Source organism: Marmota marmota, unplaced genomic scaffold (assembly GCF_001458135.2).
Source record: "Marmota marmota marmota unplaced genomic scaffold, marMar, whole genome shotgun sequence".
NCBI lineage: Eukaryota > Metazoa > Chordata > Mammalia > Rodentia > Sciuridae > Marmota > Marmota marmota.
In genome coordinates this window covers 1610977-1627027 of record NW_026000082.1, presented here as the reverse complement: position 1 = coordinate 1627027, position 16051 = coordinate 1610977, and the positions used below count along the sequence as shown (strand labels likewise).

The 16051-nt window shown below is 35.5% G+C and overlaps 1 protein-coding gene and 1 non-coding gene across 7 annotated transcripts in view; one reads left to right on the top strand and one right to left on the bottom strand.

The window, feature by feature from the left end:
* The window catches only part of Lepr (leptin receptor), an 86754-nt gene that overhangs the window by 20049 nt on the left and 50654 nt on the right, over positions 1 to 16051 (top strand). For all 6 annotated transcript variants that reach the window (XM_048815221.1, XM_048815216.1, XM_015484897.2 and 3 more), the window contains 2 exons: positions 4457 to 4786; positions 6835 to 6958. In XM_048815221.1, coding sequence (XP_048671178.1) covers positions 4457 to 4786; positions 6835 to 6958 — 454 coding nt within the window. The remainder of the gene's footprint in view (positions 1 to 4456; positions 4787 to 6834; positions 6959 to 16051) is intronic.
* Positions 13523 to 13630, bottom strand: LOC125610441. Its single transcript, XR_007340460.1, has one exon. It is a non-coding gene; the product is annotated as a U6 spliceosomal RNA (small nuclear RNA).

Below are 16051 nucleotides of genomic sequence, written 5' to 3'. Positions count from 1 at the left end.
ACACAACATCTTTATTTTATTTTTATATGGTGCTGAGGATCGAACCCAGTGCCCTGCGCATGCCAGGCGAGTGCGCTACTGCTTGAGCCACATCCCCAGCCCCTGTCCTATTGGTTTTTAAATTTCCATGTATTTGTAAATTTTCTGAAGTTCCTCTTTTTAATTTTTTATTTCATATGAGGGATTGAGCCCAGGGGCATGTAACCATTGAGCCATATCCTCAGCTCTTTTTTATTTTGAGTCAGGGTCTTGCTAAGTTGCTTAGGGCCTCCCTGAGTTGCTTTGAATTTAAGATCCTCCTGCTTCAGCCTCCCAAGCCATTGGGATTACAGGCGTGTGCCACTACATCTGAGGTTATTCTTGTTATTCATTTCTAGTTTTATACCACTGTGGCCAGAAAAGATAATTGATTTCAGTCTTCTTGAATTTGGGAAGACTTATTTTGTTGCTTAACATGTGATCTATCCTGGAGAATGCTGCCTGTGCAGTTGAGAAGATTGTACATTCTGCAGCTGTGGATGGAATATTCTGTACATATATCTATAAGGTTCATTTGGTCTAAAGCGTAGTTTAAGTCCTTGATTTTCTGTCTGGATGATCTGTCCATTGCTAAAAATGGGGTGTTGAAGTTTCCTAATATTAGTGTATGGTAGTCTACCTCTCCTTTCAGACCTATTAATAATTGTTTGATATATTTTGTTTTCTACTTGCTCTTGAACTCCAGTAACTTGAAATTTTGTTCTTTTGATGCTGTCCCATAAATTCCACAAGCTTCCTTTATTCCTTTTCATTCCCTTTTCTTTTTTCTCCTCTAATTGTATATCTTCAAATAACCCCTAGTTCATAGATTGTTCTACTTTGTTAATTCTGTTATTGGTGCTCTCCATGCCCTTTTTTATTTTATCCATTCTGTTTTTCATTCCCAGTATTTCTGTTTGGCTTTTAAAATTATTATTATTTTAATGTCTCTGTTTTTCATATTCTGGTCCCTTATTTTCCTCATTTCTTTGAATCGTTTCTCTGTAGTTTTTGAAATTTGTTGAGTGTCTTTCAAAAAGTTATCTTGATTTTTTGTCAAGCAGTACGTGCATCTTCATCTACTTATGATGGATCACTGTTACTTTATTTTTTCTATTTGGTGCTAGCATGTTTCCCTGCTGATTTCTTTATCCTTGTGGTTATTTATGTATTGGCATTTGAAGTATATACTTATTCAACTCTTTTCAGATTGGATTTGTTCAGGAACATTGTTTAGCAGGAAACCTGTGCTGAAATTCTGGTCATCTGGTAGGTCATCTGGTATGGTCCCTAAGCCTATGATTGCTGCAGCTGTGGAAGCACTATAGGATGTCTTAAGCCCATGTCTTGTGCAGCACACAGTGCCAATTGAGAATTTCTTGACTACCCAGGTTGGCACATCACTGGGATACACCCAAAGCCCTCTGGTTGCCATGGCTATCACAGTACTTTGTACACCTGAAGTCTTGTCCATTGAGGCTTCCTTGCTTCTGAGGTTTGTCTCAGACCTAAGTCTTCTGTAATATAGGTCAGCAAACTTCTGATTCAGAGATCAGATCAATCAACCTTCTGACTCCAAAATCAGAGATCATTGCAAGGGCTGTGGGGTCCAATCTTGCATTTGGGTGGGGCAGGTCAGGAGACTCACTTTTTAGGTACCAGTAGTGTTTAGGAGCCATGGGTGTCTGGGTATTTTCATGCATGGATAGTTGTTTTAATTGATGTTTCTTTAGGGGATGATCAGTGGAGAGTTCTCATCTGTCTTCTTGCTCCACCTTCTCCAATTACTGGTAACTTTTCAACAAATGGTATTTACTTGCTTCTCATCATATTCTGATTTTTAAAAATCTGAATAATCTAATTTTGTTTAGGTTGCAAAGTTTTGAAATTAAAGTCAGGCTATCTTTAACTGAACTTATTTTATCTGGCAAGTGTTACCTTTGTGTCAACGAGTTCTGAGCATAACTTTTGCTGCTCCAATGTAAAGGTGCTCTTGTAAGCTTCCTTACAAGTCCACCTTGTACATCCTGTTGTTTCTCATTGCAGCCATCTGTATCCTTTCAGAAAATACTCAGAATAGCTCCACTATTACAGATTTCCAAAAACCTATGTTACTGGGACTGTCAAAGAGAAATAATTATCATTTATATTCTTCATCTTATTTTATTATATATTTAAAAGAACTATTAATTATTCTTTATATTTTTTCTAATTTTTATTAGACTCATGTTTTATGCTGGCTTTTGAAAGATTTGTTTTAGCCTCACGAATCAGAAGATATCCTAGGTTATTATTACTGGACAGCATTTTGGAGAAAAATGCTGGATATCTTGCTTTTCAGGATTCATTCTGAGGGAAAGAAATATTTGCAAAGAAAGATTGTAAACAAAATAGTCTCATCTTTTAATTAAAGCAATTCAGTTGCTGCTATGTTTATGAATTTAATTTGTTTGTTTATTTCAATATTTGAGTCTTTGAGATTAATTTCAGTTCAGTTCACTGAATTTTCCATGTGCAATTATAAAACAAAATGCTTTAATTAGTAGTGTAACATATTCATGTTTTTTAAAAAAACATAACAAAGAAACCCCACAAAACAAATATTATTTTTTTTAAATAAAAATATTCTGATTTCGTAGAGATCTTCTGTTTTCAGAAACAGAAGGTTGTTAGAAAAGTTGAAGTTCAGAGAAATCCAGTTATACTGAACATTTTCTTTTGGTGATGTTAATGATACCTAATTGTCATCAGTGTGGGGATGGTAACATTACTCAAGTTAATCATTTTTGACTTAATTTTTGCATCAATACATGTTTATATTATTTTATATTTAGAGAAAGGTTTAGAAATCAAACTAGTAAGTCAATACCTATATATTATAATTGAGTATTTTACACATTTTGCTTTTGTATTTAAAAAAATTTATGAACTAAATTTAAAGATTTCTTTGGTCTTACATTTTTAATAGATTTTATTTTTAAAATCAGTTTTAGGCTCATAGCAAAAATGTGAGGAAGACAGAGAGATTTTCTGTCTACTTGCTGCCTCCACACATTTGTAACCATCCCCATTATCAACATCCCTCCCCTGAATGGTAACATTTGCTAACTGATAAACTTTGGTGCTTCATCACCACCCAAAGTCTGCAGTTTGCATTAGGGTTCATTCTTGTACGTTCCGTGACTTTTGCCAAGTCTAATGACATTTGCCCACTGTTACAGGGTCATGCAGAGTAGTTTGACCCCTGTTCGTCCTCTGTGTTATTTATTCATCCCTCTTTCTCCCAACTCCTGGAAACCACTGATCTTTTTAATATCTTCATAGTTCTGCCTTTTCCAGAATGGCACATAGTTAAGAATCAAATGACATGTCTCCTTTTTCAGATGAGCTTCTTTTTCTTAGTATTATGCATTTAATTTTCCTCCATGTCTTTTCATTGCTTGATAGCTCATTTCTTTTTAGAACTGATTAATATTTCTTTGTCTGAATGTACTGCAATTTATTTATCCATTCACCTACTGCAGAACACCTTTGTTGCTTTTATTTTCTTATATTTTTGCATTTACCATAGTTCTTCAAATTCCACTGAAAGCCATACAAAATTCTCAGAATTTTTCATTCTGCATTAGTGTATATATATATATATGGCAACAAACTTATTGGAATATTTGGATAATTTTTAAAACAAATGAACAAAACCCTCCCCCAGAATTGTAGATTTAATAATTATTTTATTTTCAAACAATTACTTATTTAAAGATTAATTTTTGAATATTTCTTGGTACAAGGTTGTATAAATGTTCTTAATCTTTATATTTAGAAAGTGATAATTAAATTAGCAGTTGAAATTTTCTGGAAGAAATCTGTTGCTGTGTATCACTTCTTGGAGAGTACTAATTAGGGCATGCATGTCTTATATGATATCTTATATCTGAAGATCCTGGTCATAGTTTGTCCAACTGTCCTCATGTCAGGGCAAACTGTTTTCAAAAGCACTCAGTAAAAGCAGCGTTAATGTTTCGATTTTACGCTTCAATAAATGCTAAAAGAATGCTTTCATTTTTGTTTATATAATTTCACAACCATATATTTCTTATTCCTGCCAGATGTTAGAATTTTATTATAGAAAAGAAAAATAATAAATTGAGTGTTAATGTCCATTCATTGAATTATAAATATGTTAGATTAACAAGGAAAAATGATGTGTGAACTTTCAAAAAAGAGCTGACAGAGTGTGGGAGTTATTTGAATAAATAAGTGAACAATCTCGAGTTTAACACATTGTAATATGGAAGCTCAGAGCTGGTCATTAAATATGACTGAGCACTTTGAAAGTTGAATAATTATTACTGGGTGCTACATGGTTTCAGATACTTTCAGCTTATATTTTAGTCAGAATGATGACTTACATTCTGTGTATCTTGTTAATGTCCTACAGAATTTCTTTGTGTGATAACTGCATTTAACTCGGCATATCCAATTACTCCCTGGAGATTTAAATTGTCTTGTATGCCAGCAAATGCAACTGGTGATGACTTCCTTTTGCCTGCCGGAACCTCAAAGAATGCTTCACGTTTGGATGGACATTATGAGGCAGTTGTTGAAGCTAAATTTAATTCAAGTGTTGCCTACATTTCTAACTTATCCCAAACAAAGTTCCACTGTTGTTTTTGGAGTGAACAAGAAAAGAACTGCTCTGTATCTGAGGACGGCACGGATGGGAGGACATTTGTTTCAGCAGTAAATTCCTTAGTTTTTCAACATCTAGGTAAGTATTTTAATTTTCCAGACATTAACTGTTAGGTTTTAACTGTATCAAACAGAGTATTTTAATTCTCTAAAACCTGTAGGAAATAGATGTCTTACGATATTGTTCTTAACATATAGTATTGCTTTTGTTATTAATAAAATTAGGATTCACCATATGACCGAGCTAATATATATGCCCCAAATTATTTTATATCCCATGAAAATGCAATAAGCAAACTCTTTTTTACCTTTAAGAACATTCCTTGTAGTCTTCTAAATTTGCTTTGAAACAGAAAAATTATTGTATTTTTGTTAATTAGATAAGATATCAATTTATTAACGACAATGTTGAATGAGTTAAGTTTTAAATAGTTTAAAAATTCCAATGATTTGTTCAGGCAAGGCATCTTTCTAAAACCATATACATTTTAAATTAAGGGGTTTGTTGTTTTAAGTATAATGCATAATAAATATAGGTAGTCTAGTTAATAATTCTGCCTCTGAAAATATAAACAATAAAACTATTTACAGGTCTTCTGGAAAAACTAAATAGACTAGAGTTAATTGATTTAACCTTATGAAGAGACTTTATAAAAATATAAGTGAAAAGCATAACACTTCCTTGTGGGCCTCTCAGGATATTCCAATTGATATTCTTGCCATTTTGGTGCATGCGTGGGCATGGATGTCTTTTATAAGGTCTTATACTTTGGAGGATCTTGGGTACATTTTGTCCAGCTGTTCTAAAGTCAGGGTAAACACCTTGCCAAAAAAAAAAAAAAGTCTTCAGTAAAAAGCCATCTTTACATTTTGGTTTTATTCTTTGTTTTGGGGGGCTAACCTGTACATTGTGGGATGCTAAGCAATAGCTCTGGACTTTACCCATTAGATGCCAGTAGCATTCCCTCCCCAACTGGAATGAAAAAAAGTCTCTAGGAATTGCCAGATATGCCCTGAAATACAAAATTAACCCTTGTTCATCATCATTGATAGACATGATGATGTGGAGAAACACTCTGGTATATTGAAATCAGTTTAGGAATAATGATGGAACATAAATATGAAATAAAATCAGATTTAAAAAATAAGGTAATAGCAATAACTCACTGTGTCCCCAATTCCATTCATAGCTATTAACTTCATTTTAAGTGAGGTACTTTTTAAAATGTGTAAGGAAACTTAGCCAATTTAGTAATTATTAAATATGCCAAGAATTAAGTGAAGAAGTCAGGTCCCAGTGATGAGTCTTGAAATGATAAATTATTTATGATTATTATTTTAATTTTATATTACATATGAAGGCTGATAACTAGCTACTTTTAAGTGAGTTTAAATTTTTATAACTAAAATTGCCAAGTTAAGTAGTGATTCTTGAGGATTTCAGTTTATTCTTCTAAGTAGGCTGCTGCTTTCATAGGGGCAACAGTGTTTCAAGGTCCCTAGTAGCTAGAAATCCTGGTTTGGGAATATGTGTTAGTGTTGTCTTAAGTTAGTTATGATTTCCAACATTTGCTATTCCTGCCTTATAAATTATGCATAGTTTATCTTCATCACATCAGGTGTGTGTGTGTTTCAATGTGTAGTGGAAATATACTTTTATTAGTTGTATTTGGGGCCTATGATATTGTAATAAACAAAAATTTAAGACACGGATCATAGCTCAGATATGAGTCACTGTGCCTTTATTTGCTAAAACAGCCATGTAAATATCCCTCTAGATTTGCTTATTCACTGATATCTGTTGTTCTTTTTTTCTCCTGAAAAGTGAGAAAGAACTGAATTAAATGAATTTTGAGGTCTTTTGTCTGACTTAAGTGGTTTGTTATTAAAAACAAGTTTGAGAAGAAATCATTGAATTTAATTCTCTTACATAACAAAGAAGGAAACTGAGGGTCACAGGTACTACATCACTTGGGCAAGCCTACCAGTAGTTAGAGCTTAGTCTTTTTCTCTCAGAACAGGCAATGGAAGTTGCTTCAGAACATAAGTAAATTCAATTTAGCTCTTCTCTTTCACTGAGTTGTTCAGAATGTTTTTCAGACTTAATGCAGTTTATTTTTAATTCAGGTGCAAACTGGAACATACAGTGCTGGATGAAAGGGGACTTGAATCTATTCATCTGTTACATGGAGCCATTATTAAAGAATTCTTTCAAGAATTATGACCTTAAGGTCCATCTTTTTTATTTTCTGTAAGTAACAAATAATTAATTTGACCATTTCTGCAGAGTTTTTTTTTCCTGAAATGCAAGAGTTTCTGTCTACAAAAGTATATTATGAAACCTCTCCCATCCCTACATTTCCTTTAATAGCAAACCATTTATAGAGGGTTCTTTGCATATATGTTTCTTTTTATGTACAACACTCTTCTCCATTAGATTTCCTTTTTGCTCCTCCTGTTGATTAAGGTAGCAAGATATTGCAGATATGAATAGGCATATAGTCTGAAAGAAAAGTGAACTCAGTTCAGGGATCCTAGATATTTAAGTGGAAAAGGGAAAAACTTATTTTGTATTTCTTCCTCAGGTAAATTTTTTCTATATGTGATATTTTTGGTTAAAAATACAAATACTTGATATTTATTTGTGTTAGGCAGAGAACCAAAAAAGTGGTTTGAAATAGCCATATATTTATAATTCTATCAGGTAATATATTCAAGTTTTCTTATATGCTCCAATAATAATATGAACTCTTAATTTTAACTCTAATTTTTTTCTCATTCATTCTTTCATTTGGTACTTAAAGAGAAACTTGACTCCTTTAGTACTATAGTTACTGAGACATAACATGGGGTGATATGCTAAAACCTATCCATATGAAGACAAATGGAAACACAAAGTAGAGTTCTGGTTATCAGGTGCCTGGAGGAGGGGATGTAGGGAGTCATTGCTTGATGGATTCTGAGTTTTAGTTTGAGAAGATGAAAAAAGTCCTGGAGTCATATGGTGGTGAAAGTTGCAAGACAGCATGAACGTACTTGATGTTGCTGAATTTGACACTAAAAGTAGTTACAGTGGCAAATTTTGTGTTATATATATTTTACCACAATAAAATGTTTTTGAAAAGAAAATTAAAAATATAAAGATGAATAGTTATGACTCTGCCCTTGAGGTGGTTGTAGGCTAGTGCTTGGGACAGACATGTATAAAGTTTCAGTTTCAGTGGTTACTTAGACGTACTTGGTGGGTACATGCTGCTTTGGAAGCCCTTGACTCTTGAGAGGCATTTAGTCCAACTGGTAAGAAAAGAGAGGAGGGAGGGAAGGTTGCTTAAGGAAGGATATGGCTGAGTTGAATTTTTAACTGTAAATAAGAACTAACAGGAACATGTGTGGGCAGTGTAGCATTTTGCAGAAATCAGCATCATGTGAATACTTTATGAAAATTTAAGTTAGGTAGCTCTACCCCAGAACTGGTAAATCCACATTCTGGAGGGGGGCCTCACTAATCCTTATTTTACCAAGCTCTTTAGATGATTCTTTAGAACTCAACTTTGAGAGTCCCTGGTATAGAAGTTGATATGACATATTACTTGGTCATACCACTTAGTAATGTACACACATAGCACTTACTATGCTGAGCAGTAGTTCTACCTGTAGAAATTAACTCAATGGAAATATTTACATAAATGCTTAAAATTATTTGTTGAATGAATAAAAAACTTCTATTTTTCTTTCTAATTTACCCTACAGAAATGTTTTAATTAGCCAAAAATTATTAATAAAGTAATAATTTCAAGAGAAGTTGAATGACCAATGCTCAAATACAGCAGAAAGATATAATAAAGTCAGACTTATATCAATGGACTTGACAATGTAGAAGTAATGGGTACTGTAATAGAGGTTTTGTTTTGTTGTGTTTAGGTACCAGGGATTGAACTCAGGGGCACTCAGTTACTGAGCCACATCCCCAGCCCTATTTTGTATTTTATTTAGAGACAGAGTCTCACTCACTGAGTTGCTTAGTGCCTTGCTTTTTGACTGAGGCTGGCTTTAAACTCACTATCCTCCTGCCTCAGCTTTCCAAGCTGCTGGGATTACAGGTATGCACCACTGTGCCCAGTTTGGTTTAGAGGTTTAATGATTGGGCTAGGAGAGCCTTAATCTAATCAATTCCTCAGGCTCTTGATGAGAGGGGCTTTGAGAGCTGGAACTTATATACTCATGGAGGTGATGTGGGATGTCTGTGGAGGAGGTGTCTCTGAGGGGGCATACTATGGCATGTTCTGAGAATGTGGAAAAACACTGGTTACAGGGACCACTTGCTGCTGCCTAGGTGGGAAACCTTTGCTGGGCGATACTTTTCAATAATGGGAAGCAAAACAGGAAGGACCAGGTTCTTTGTTCCTCCACTAGCCTCTACTCTTCCACTGGCACCCCTATAGGTAGTTTTAAAAAAAAAAAAATTAATAAAAACCTAGGTGGTAGAATATTGTGGTTTGCAGAGTTCTAGCCCCAGCCTGGCAAAACAAGGTGGCTTTGAAGCTGAGAGGCAGCACCCCATTGCCAGTACAGTCCACCCCTTTGGCTTCTTAGCCTGCACTCTCCAGTCTGTATATTTTTGAGTTTTTCTACAACTTTCCTATACTTCATGCTTTCACTTAGTAAGATGCATCTATACTTTAAACAAAAGGAGGTATTCTTATCCTCTCTCTCAAGTGAGATAATGGTGTGCCCCAGTCGTCATTGTATACATTTTCCTTTTCCTTCCTTCCTTCTTTTTTTTTGGGGGGGTGGTACTGGGAATTGAACCGGGGGTACTCTGCCCTTGAGCTATATCTCCTCCTGCCTCAGCCTCCCGAGTTATTAGAATTATAGGCACGCCATTTCTGGGCAATATTAATTGCTTCTCATACTCAGTCACAATCCTACCTGAATGAATATTCTAGAAGCTAAATTTTAAAGTTAACACTATCAAGAATTCTTATATAAAATTACAAGGAGGAGATTGAGAAAAAAATTAGTGAATATAATATATACACATGCATACCGAAGCATAGCTGCTGCAGCAGAATACCACAGAATGTGTGATTAGTAAAGGAAACTTCTTTCTCTTAGTTGGGAAGGTGGGAAATCCAAAATCAAGGGGCTGCAAGTAGTAGAAGCAGATCACATAATGAGAGGGTAAGAGGCAAGAGAGTGTGCAGGCTCAATTCTATAACAAAGCCATTCCTGTGATAATGGCCTTAATTCATTCTTGACCTAATTACCTCTTAAAAGACCCAGGTCTCAATAGCATCACAGTGGCAATGAATTTCAATATGAGTTTTGGAGGGACTTTGAAATCATAGCAATAGTTAAAGGATAGAAAAGCATGAGCTTGTTTCTAGCCTGTAGAAAATGACCCATGGGGAAAGAAAATTGAAAGATATGGTAGAAGGAGACCCACTGAAGACATTTATAGACAGTGAATAATTGAAAGGCAACAACCAGAGAAAGACCACAAATGTGATTGGTCTTAAAATGAAGGAGGCTGTTTTGGTTAGCTGTCCATCTCTGTGAAAGAATACCTGAGATAATAAATTGGTAAGGAGGAAACATTTATTTTGGTTGACAGTTCTGAATTTTACTTCCTGGTTGCTTGGCTTTGTTGCCTTTGGCCTGTGGTGAGGCAGAGCATCATGATGGGGGTTCATGGGGGAGCAAAGCTGTTCATCTCATGGCAGCTGGGAAAAGAAAGATGGAGAAGGAGGGAGGGGAAGGGGTCAGCGTCTCAATATCCCCTTTGAAGCCATGCCCCCAGTGATCTAACTTCCTTCCATAAGGCCCCTTTTTCTAAAGGGGCCACCACCTCCCAACAGTGCCGCAGGCTGGTAACCAAGCCTTAGACACATGGCCTTTGAGAAACATTTAAGATCTAAACTGTAACAGGTTCATTTCAGCTAGTTAAGTATTGAGAGAAGAAAGCAAGCACTGTGGTAGATGAAGACACATTTTAGATTTGGGGCAGAAATTTTCCTGCTTTATTGAGCAAATAAGTTTGAGTTCAGAGAAAAGCATTCCTTTGCAAAATGGTACATTCCTACAATGAGTCTAATGCTTTGGATGGTGACCAAATACTGGTGCCTAAGCTAGAGAATTTCAAATCTTACCAGCAGGCTTAGAGCAGTGTGCTCAGTTTTAAAGTTACATGAACATGTGTGAGGATTTATATATAAATATATATATTGCAGAGCATTAAAAGTTTGAGTAGTAACTTAGCTATACCTGATAATTTTAACTTTAATCAAGTCAACTAAACATTTGTTTATGTAAATGACAGAACCCAGAAAAATGAGAAAATTGTGATAACTTAATGAGTTTTTAAAACTCACTTATTTGACAAATCCAAGATTTTCTTTTTGCCTGTTTTTATTTGAGAATCAATTTTCTAAAATTATTATAATCATTTATATTTCTGGTAATTGGAGAAAGAGTTTCTCAATTGTTTTGTGCCAAATTATAGCTCTCTGTGATTTGGTTAGTATGTATGTACATTGTGTCAATGATCACCTGCTACTTCTGCCTTGACTTCTGTTTCTATGTGCTTCTTTAGGCACTATAGCTCCAAATAATTTAAGTAAACCTCCTCAGATGAAAATGAAGAATTGGTCAATGTAACAAATGAGATCTCTATAGAAGGGAAAATCCATCATGGTGGTTTCTATTGAAGTTTTTAATCTCTCCTTTTGTGGACATCAGGGAATTCATGAGAGAAATCTTTTTAAGGCTTCTATGCATAAAAAAATATATATTGTTTTAAGAAACTACAAACCTAATGTTTATAAGGTATTTTAAACCCCATATATTCGTGTGCTAAGGGAAAGCATTGTTTGAGCTCAGATATTAATGTTTGTCAGAGAATCTGGAGAGGCGCCCTAGAAATGGGATATTTTGAAAACTGCTTCAGACGTTTTATCTGAGACCTAGGAAGGAAATCGTCTTTTTCCTTCATAAGGTCTTTGCTGTGTCTACCAGACACTGAGCTGAGTGTGGGGAACACTGTTCAACACTATAGGATCCACCCTGGCTCTCATGGAGTTAATAGGGTTCTAAAAATAAGACATAAGAGCCAAGTTTAAAAATACTGTGATGTAATAATTTTAGGGACTTGTAGAAACATACCCAGGAACATCCAGCCCACTTCAGGGTGGGCAGAGGAGAATGAGCCAGAGAGAGGAGAGCATTCTCAAAGTCCCAGAGTCACATATGGTATGTTTGAGGACTGGAAATGTTGAATGTGCTTGGGCTGGTAATGAAGAGAGGTCAAGGCAAAGGAATACGTCAGGGCAGATCACGAGGATCCCTGCGGGTCATGTTCATGAGTTTGGACTTTTGTAATTACTAATATCTAGTTTGCTTTGTCTCATCACAGTTACTGTCAGCATTCTTAGTGATTTCAGCAGCCAGGTGGATGATCTCCCAGTTCCTTGAATGCTTTTGGTATTATATTTTTGCCTCACCTAGTTCACTCATTCTCTGGACTTTGTCATTACTGGTGATCTTGCTTTTTCTGTAATCTCAGTTTTGAGAGCCCCACTCTTAGACTGCTCTCCCCTAACCCCTCATGTTAGTCATTCCCTCTGTTACTTAACTCCAGGGATAATTCCCCATGGTTCTTGGCTTGACCCTCTGGGTACTTATTTCTGGCCTGAGCCACCCATTTGGAAGGTAGCACATATCTGTCCCTGACAGTTTTCTCAGCCTACCCGTTTTCAGTGCAATTTTAGGGGAACCCTGTGGCTTTTTTCCATTTTGTATAGTCTCTAAGTCTTTATGTTAAGGGCATTTCTACTAATTTAATTCTCTCATAGAATCACATGGACCTCCTGTGAAATTTACTCCACTTGGTTTTGGGGATTATCCCCTGAAGATAAGCCCTTTTCTTTTTAATCTTTGCTCAGAAGCAATTTCTTACTGTTAGGCCACGTGCCGTTGGGAAAGACTGTGCACTTAAAATTATCATGTCCTTTTGTTTAACAGCCTTTTCTTCAGTGCTTATATCTCCTCTTTCAGCAAGAAGAGACTCTGAAGTCTGCTTGCTTGGAAACTCCTGTAAAGCCCCATCAGGAGTTGTATTCTGTGCTTTCCATATAAACATGATGGAGGTGGTATCACTAAGTTCTGCCACTATTCAAGAAAGATCTCCTTTCTTCCAGTTTCTATAACATGTTTCTCACATCCTTTTTGCCCTCACTGGCAGTATCCTTAAAGTCTAGATCCATTTTTTAAAAAATTTTGCCATTTCTTTTCTTCCACCATTTAATTAGTGCATTATAGTTGTACATAATGGTGGGACACATTGCTATATATTTGAATATGCACACAATATAACAATATAATTTGGCCAATATCATTCCCCAGAAGTTCCACTTGAAGTCTAGATTCCTACTAATAGCCTGTTCAAGGCACCTTACACTTTTCTTGCTATGTTTCCTCAAATCCTTCTTGTCTCTGTGTGTTGTCTGGTTCCAAAGCCACTCCTATATTTTAAGTATTTAGTATCCCATCCCCTTGTTCCAATATATGCACGAATTATCTGTTAGAACTGCCTTTTCCAGTTCTATGAAGAATGCCATTGGTATTTTGATGGGGATTGCATTGAATCTGTGTAACATGGTAGCATGTCCATTTTGATAGTATTAATTCTACCTGTTCATGAACATGGGAGGTATCTTTCTGGTTTTTTTTCAGTATTCTATAGTTTTCATTGAAGAGCTCCTTCACATCCTTTGTTACATTAATTCCCAAGTATTTTATTTTTTATTTTGTTTTCTTTTAAAAGTTGGAATCCTTCATGAATTTTGCATGTCATCCTTGTGCAGGGGCCATGCTAATCTTCTCAGTATCATTCCAATTTTAGTACATGTGCTGCCAAAGTGAGCACTTATTTTGTTTTGTTTTGTTTTTTTGAGGTTATTGTGAATGGAAATAGTTTTCCTAATTTCTTTTCAGCAGATTCATTATTGGAGTATAGGAAAGTGATTGATTTATGAATGTTGATCTTATATCCTGCTACTTTACCAAATTTGTTTGTCAGCTGTAGAAGTCTTCTGTTGGAGTTTTTGGGTCCTCTAAATATAGAATCATGTCATCAGTAAACAGATAAATTGCCCTCTTCTTTCCCTTTTCATATCCCTTTAATTTTCTTTTCTTGTCTGACTGTTCTGGCTAGAGTTTCGAGGACTCTATTGAATAGAAGAGGTAAGAATGGGCATCCTTGTCTTGTTCTTGTTTTAAGAGGAAATGCTTTCCATTTTTCTCTCTTCAGTATAATATTGGCCTCATACACAATGGAGTATTACTCAGTAATAAATGAGAGTGAAATTATGGCATTTGCCGGTAAATGATGGAACTGGAGATGATCATGCTAAATGAATTTAGTCACCAGACTCATTAAGTCAAAGGTTGAATGTTTTCTCTGATATGTGGAGGCTAGTTCAAAATAATGGGGTAAGGGGAAGGGAAGGAAGGATGGGTTCCATCAAAATAGAAGAAAGGTCAGTAGACTAGATGAAGGGGATTGAGGGAAAAGGAAAAGGGATGGGATAAGGGAAGTACAGTGAAATGAGTCTGACCTAACTGTTCTCTGTACATATATGAATATACCACAGTGAATCACACCATCATGTGTATCCATAAGACACTAACTAAAAACAAATAGACAAAAACCTAAAATAAACAAACAAAACCTAAAAATAAGTAGTATGGATTTTTATTTTATGGACGATAATCTTTTACTGTCATTATTTAGTTACTCAGATTGACTTGTATTTGGCCTGTGGGAGCCTATTTAAGCTGATTTTTGTGTTCTTTCATTTTGTGTCCCTTTATTTATTTATTTTTTTGAGAACTTTCTAATTTTCTATCATTATAGGACGTTCCAGGTTGATCTTATATTTTTCCTGATATAGCAGAAGAATCAGACATTTCTCCAGGGAACCTATAGTCTTATTGGAAAAGTTATCTTCAAACTAGTATCTGGAGGCTGGTGCTCATTGTTAGTGAGTTGACATTGTTTCTAGTCCTTTCATAAAGGACATAAAGCTACTCATATGTATGTGCGTGTACAATATACAACACAAGTTAGAACCACAGGGCCCATTTCTGTTTTTTCCCTCTCTCTCTCTCTCTTAACTCCTTCTCTGGCAGTGAGAAACCTGGCTTCCCTTTTCCACACTACACAGTTGTGTATTACTTATTTGCTTAGCCCTAGAGTACACATAAGGTAGTTTCGGAAAGTGTAACCCATACCACTGTGAAAAAAAAAAACATACCAAACAGAGTACGATATTGTTTACACTCATTTTATCTTTGCTAAGGCTAAAGGTTACACAATCAAAATATTTTGTTCCAAAGTTAATCAGGATGGGTCTTCCCCCTCCCTTCTGTGTGGTTATGTTATTAACTTGACAGATTGATGGGTTCATTTGTTTCTGTTTGCATTCCTCTTTTTTTTTTTTAATTCTCCTCCTCTCATCCTTGTTGATTTTCTATTTGCTCAGTTGTATCTTAGTTGGAGGAGTATCTTGTGTTTTACAAAATGCTTCATAAGCTTATGTCCTTGAAAAAGGACATATCTGGTCAGTTCTCACCTTTGCCCAATTCAGTAGGTCTGAGGTGGAGCTTGATTGTTCGCATTTATGAAAAACAAAATCCTTAGTCCCAAACTTACTGAATTCCTCAAGAAAGGTCTAGGAATTTAGTTTAACAAGAGCTTCGAGTGATTTTAATGATGAGATTAGATTGAGACATTAACCTGGTCTGTAAATTCCTTGGGATAAGCAAGGTAAACTGGGTAACATTTTGATAGATTTCCCAGCGTGAGATTGAAAATAAGTGACCATTTATGAAGCTAATACTAAGTAGTCTAATCCCTCTTCACTGGTTTTTGTCTATTATGTTTTGCTATCAGTTTATATAACAATCAATAACTTGGGTGGCACACCTTTGCTGTTATTTTGTCATAACCTAGTGTAGATAACTGTTTGAGGAAGTTTTAACATATTCAGAGAGAAATTTGGGGGAAAGAAAAAATTGGATCAAGGGTCAGAGGACAGAGGGTACTTTCTATAACTGTGTATGGCTACCTAAACTCTTATGTCTGTAACTTCTGAGTAGAAAAATTTCTCAAAAAAAAATTTGCAGAGAAGCCATTTTTTAAAATATTTATTTTTTAGGTGTAGATGGACACAACACAATGCCTTTATTTTTACGTGGTGCTGAGGATTGAACCCGGGTCCCACCTGCGCTAGGCTAGCGCTCTACTGCGAGCCACAATCCCAGCCCCGAGAAGCCAAATTTAACA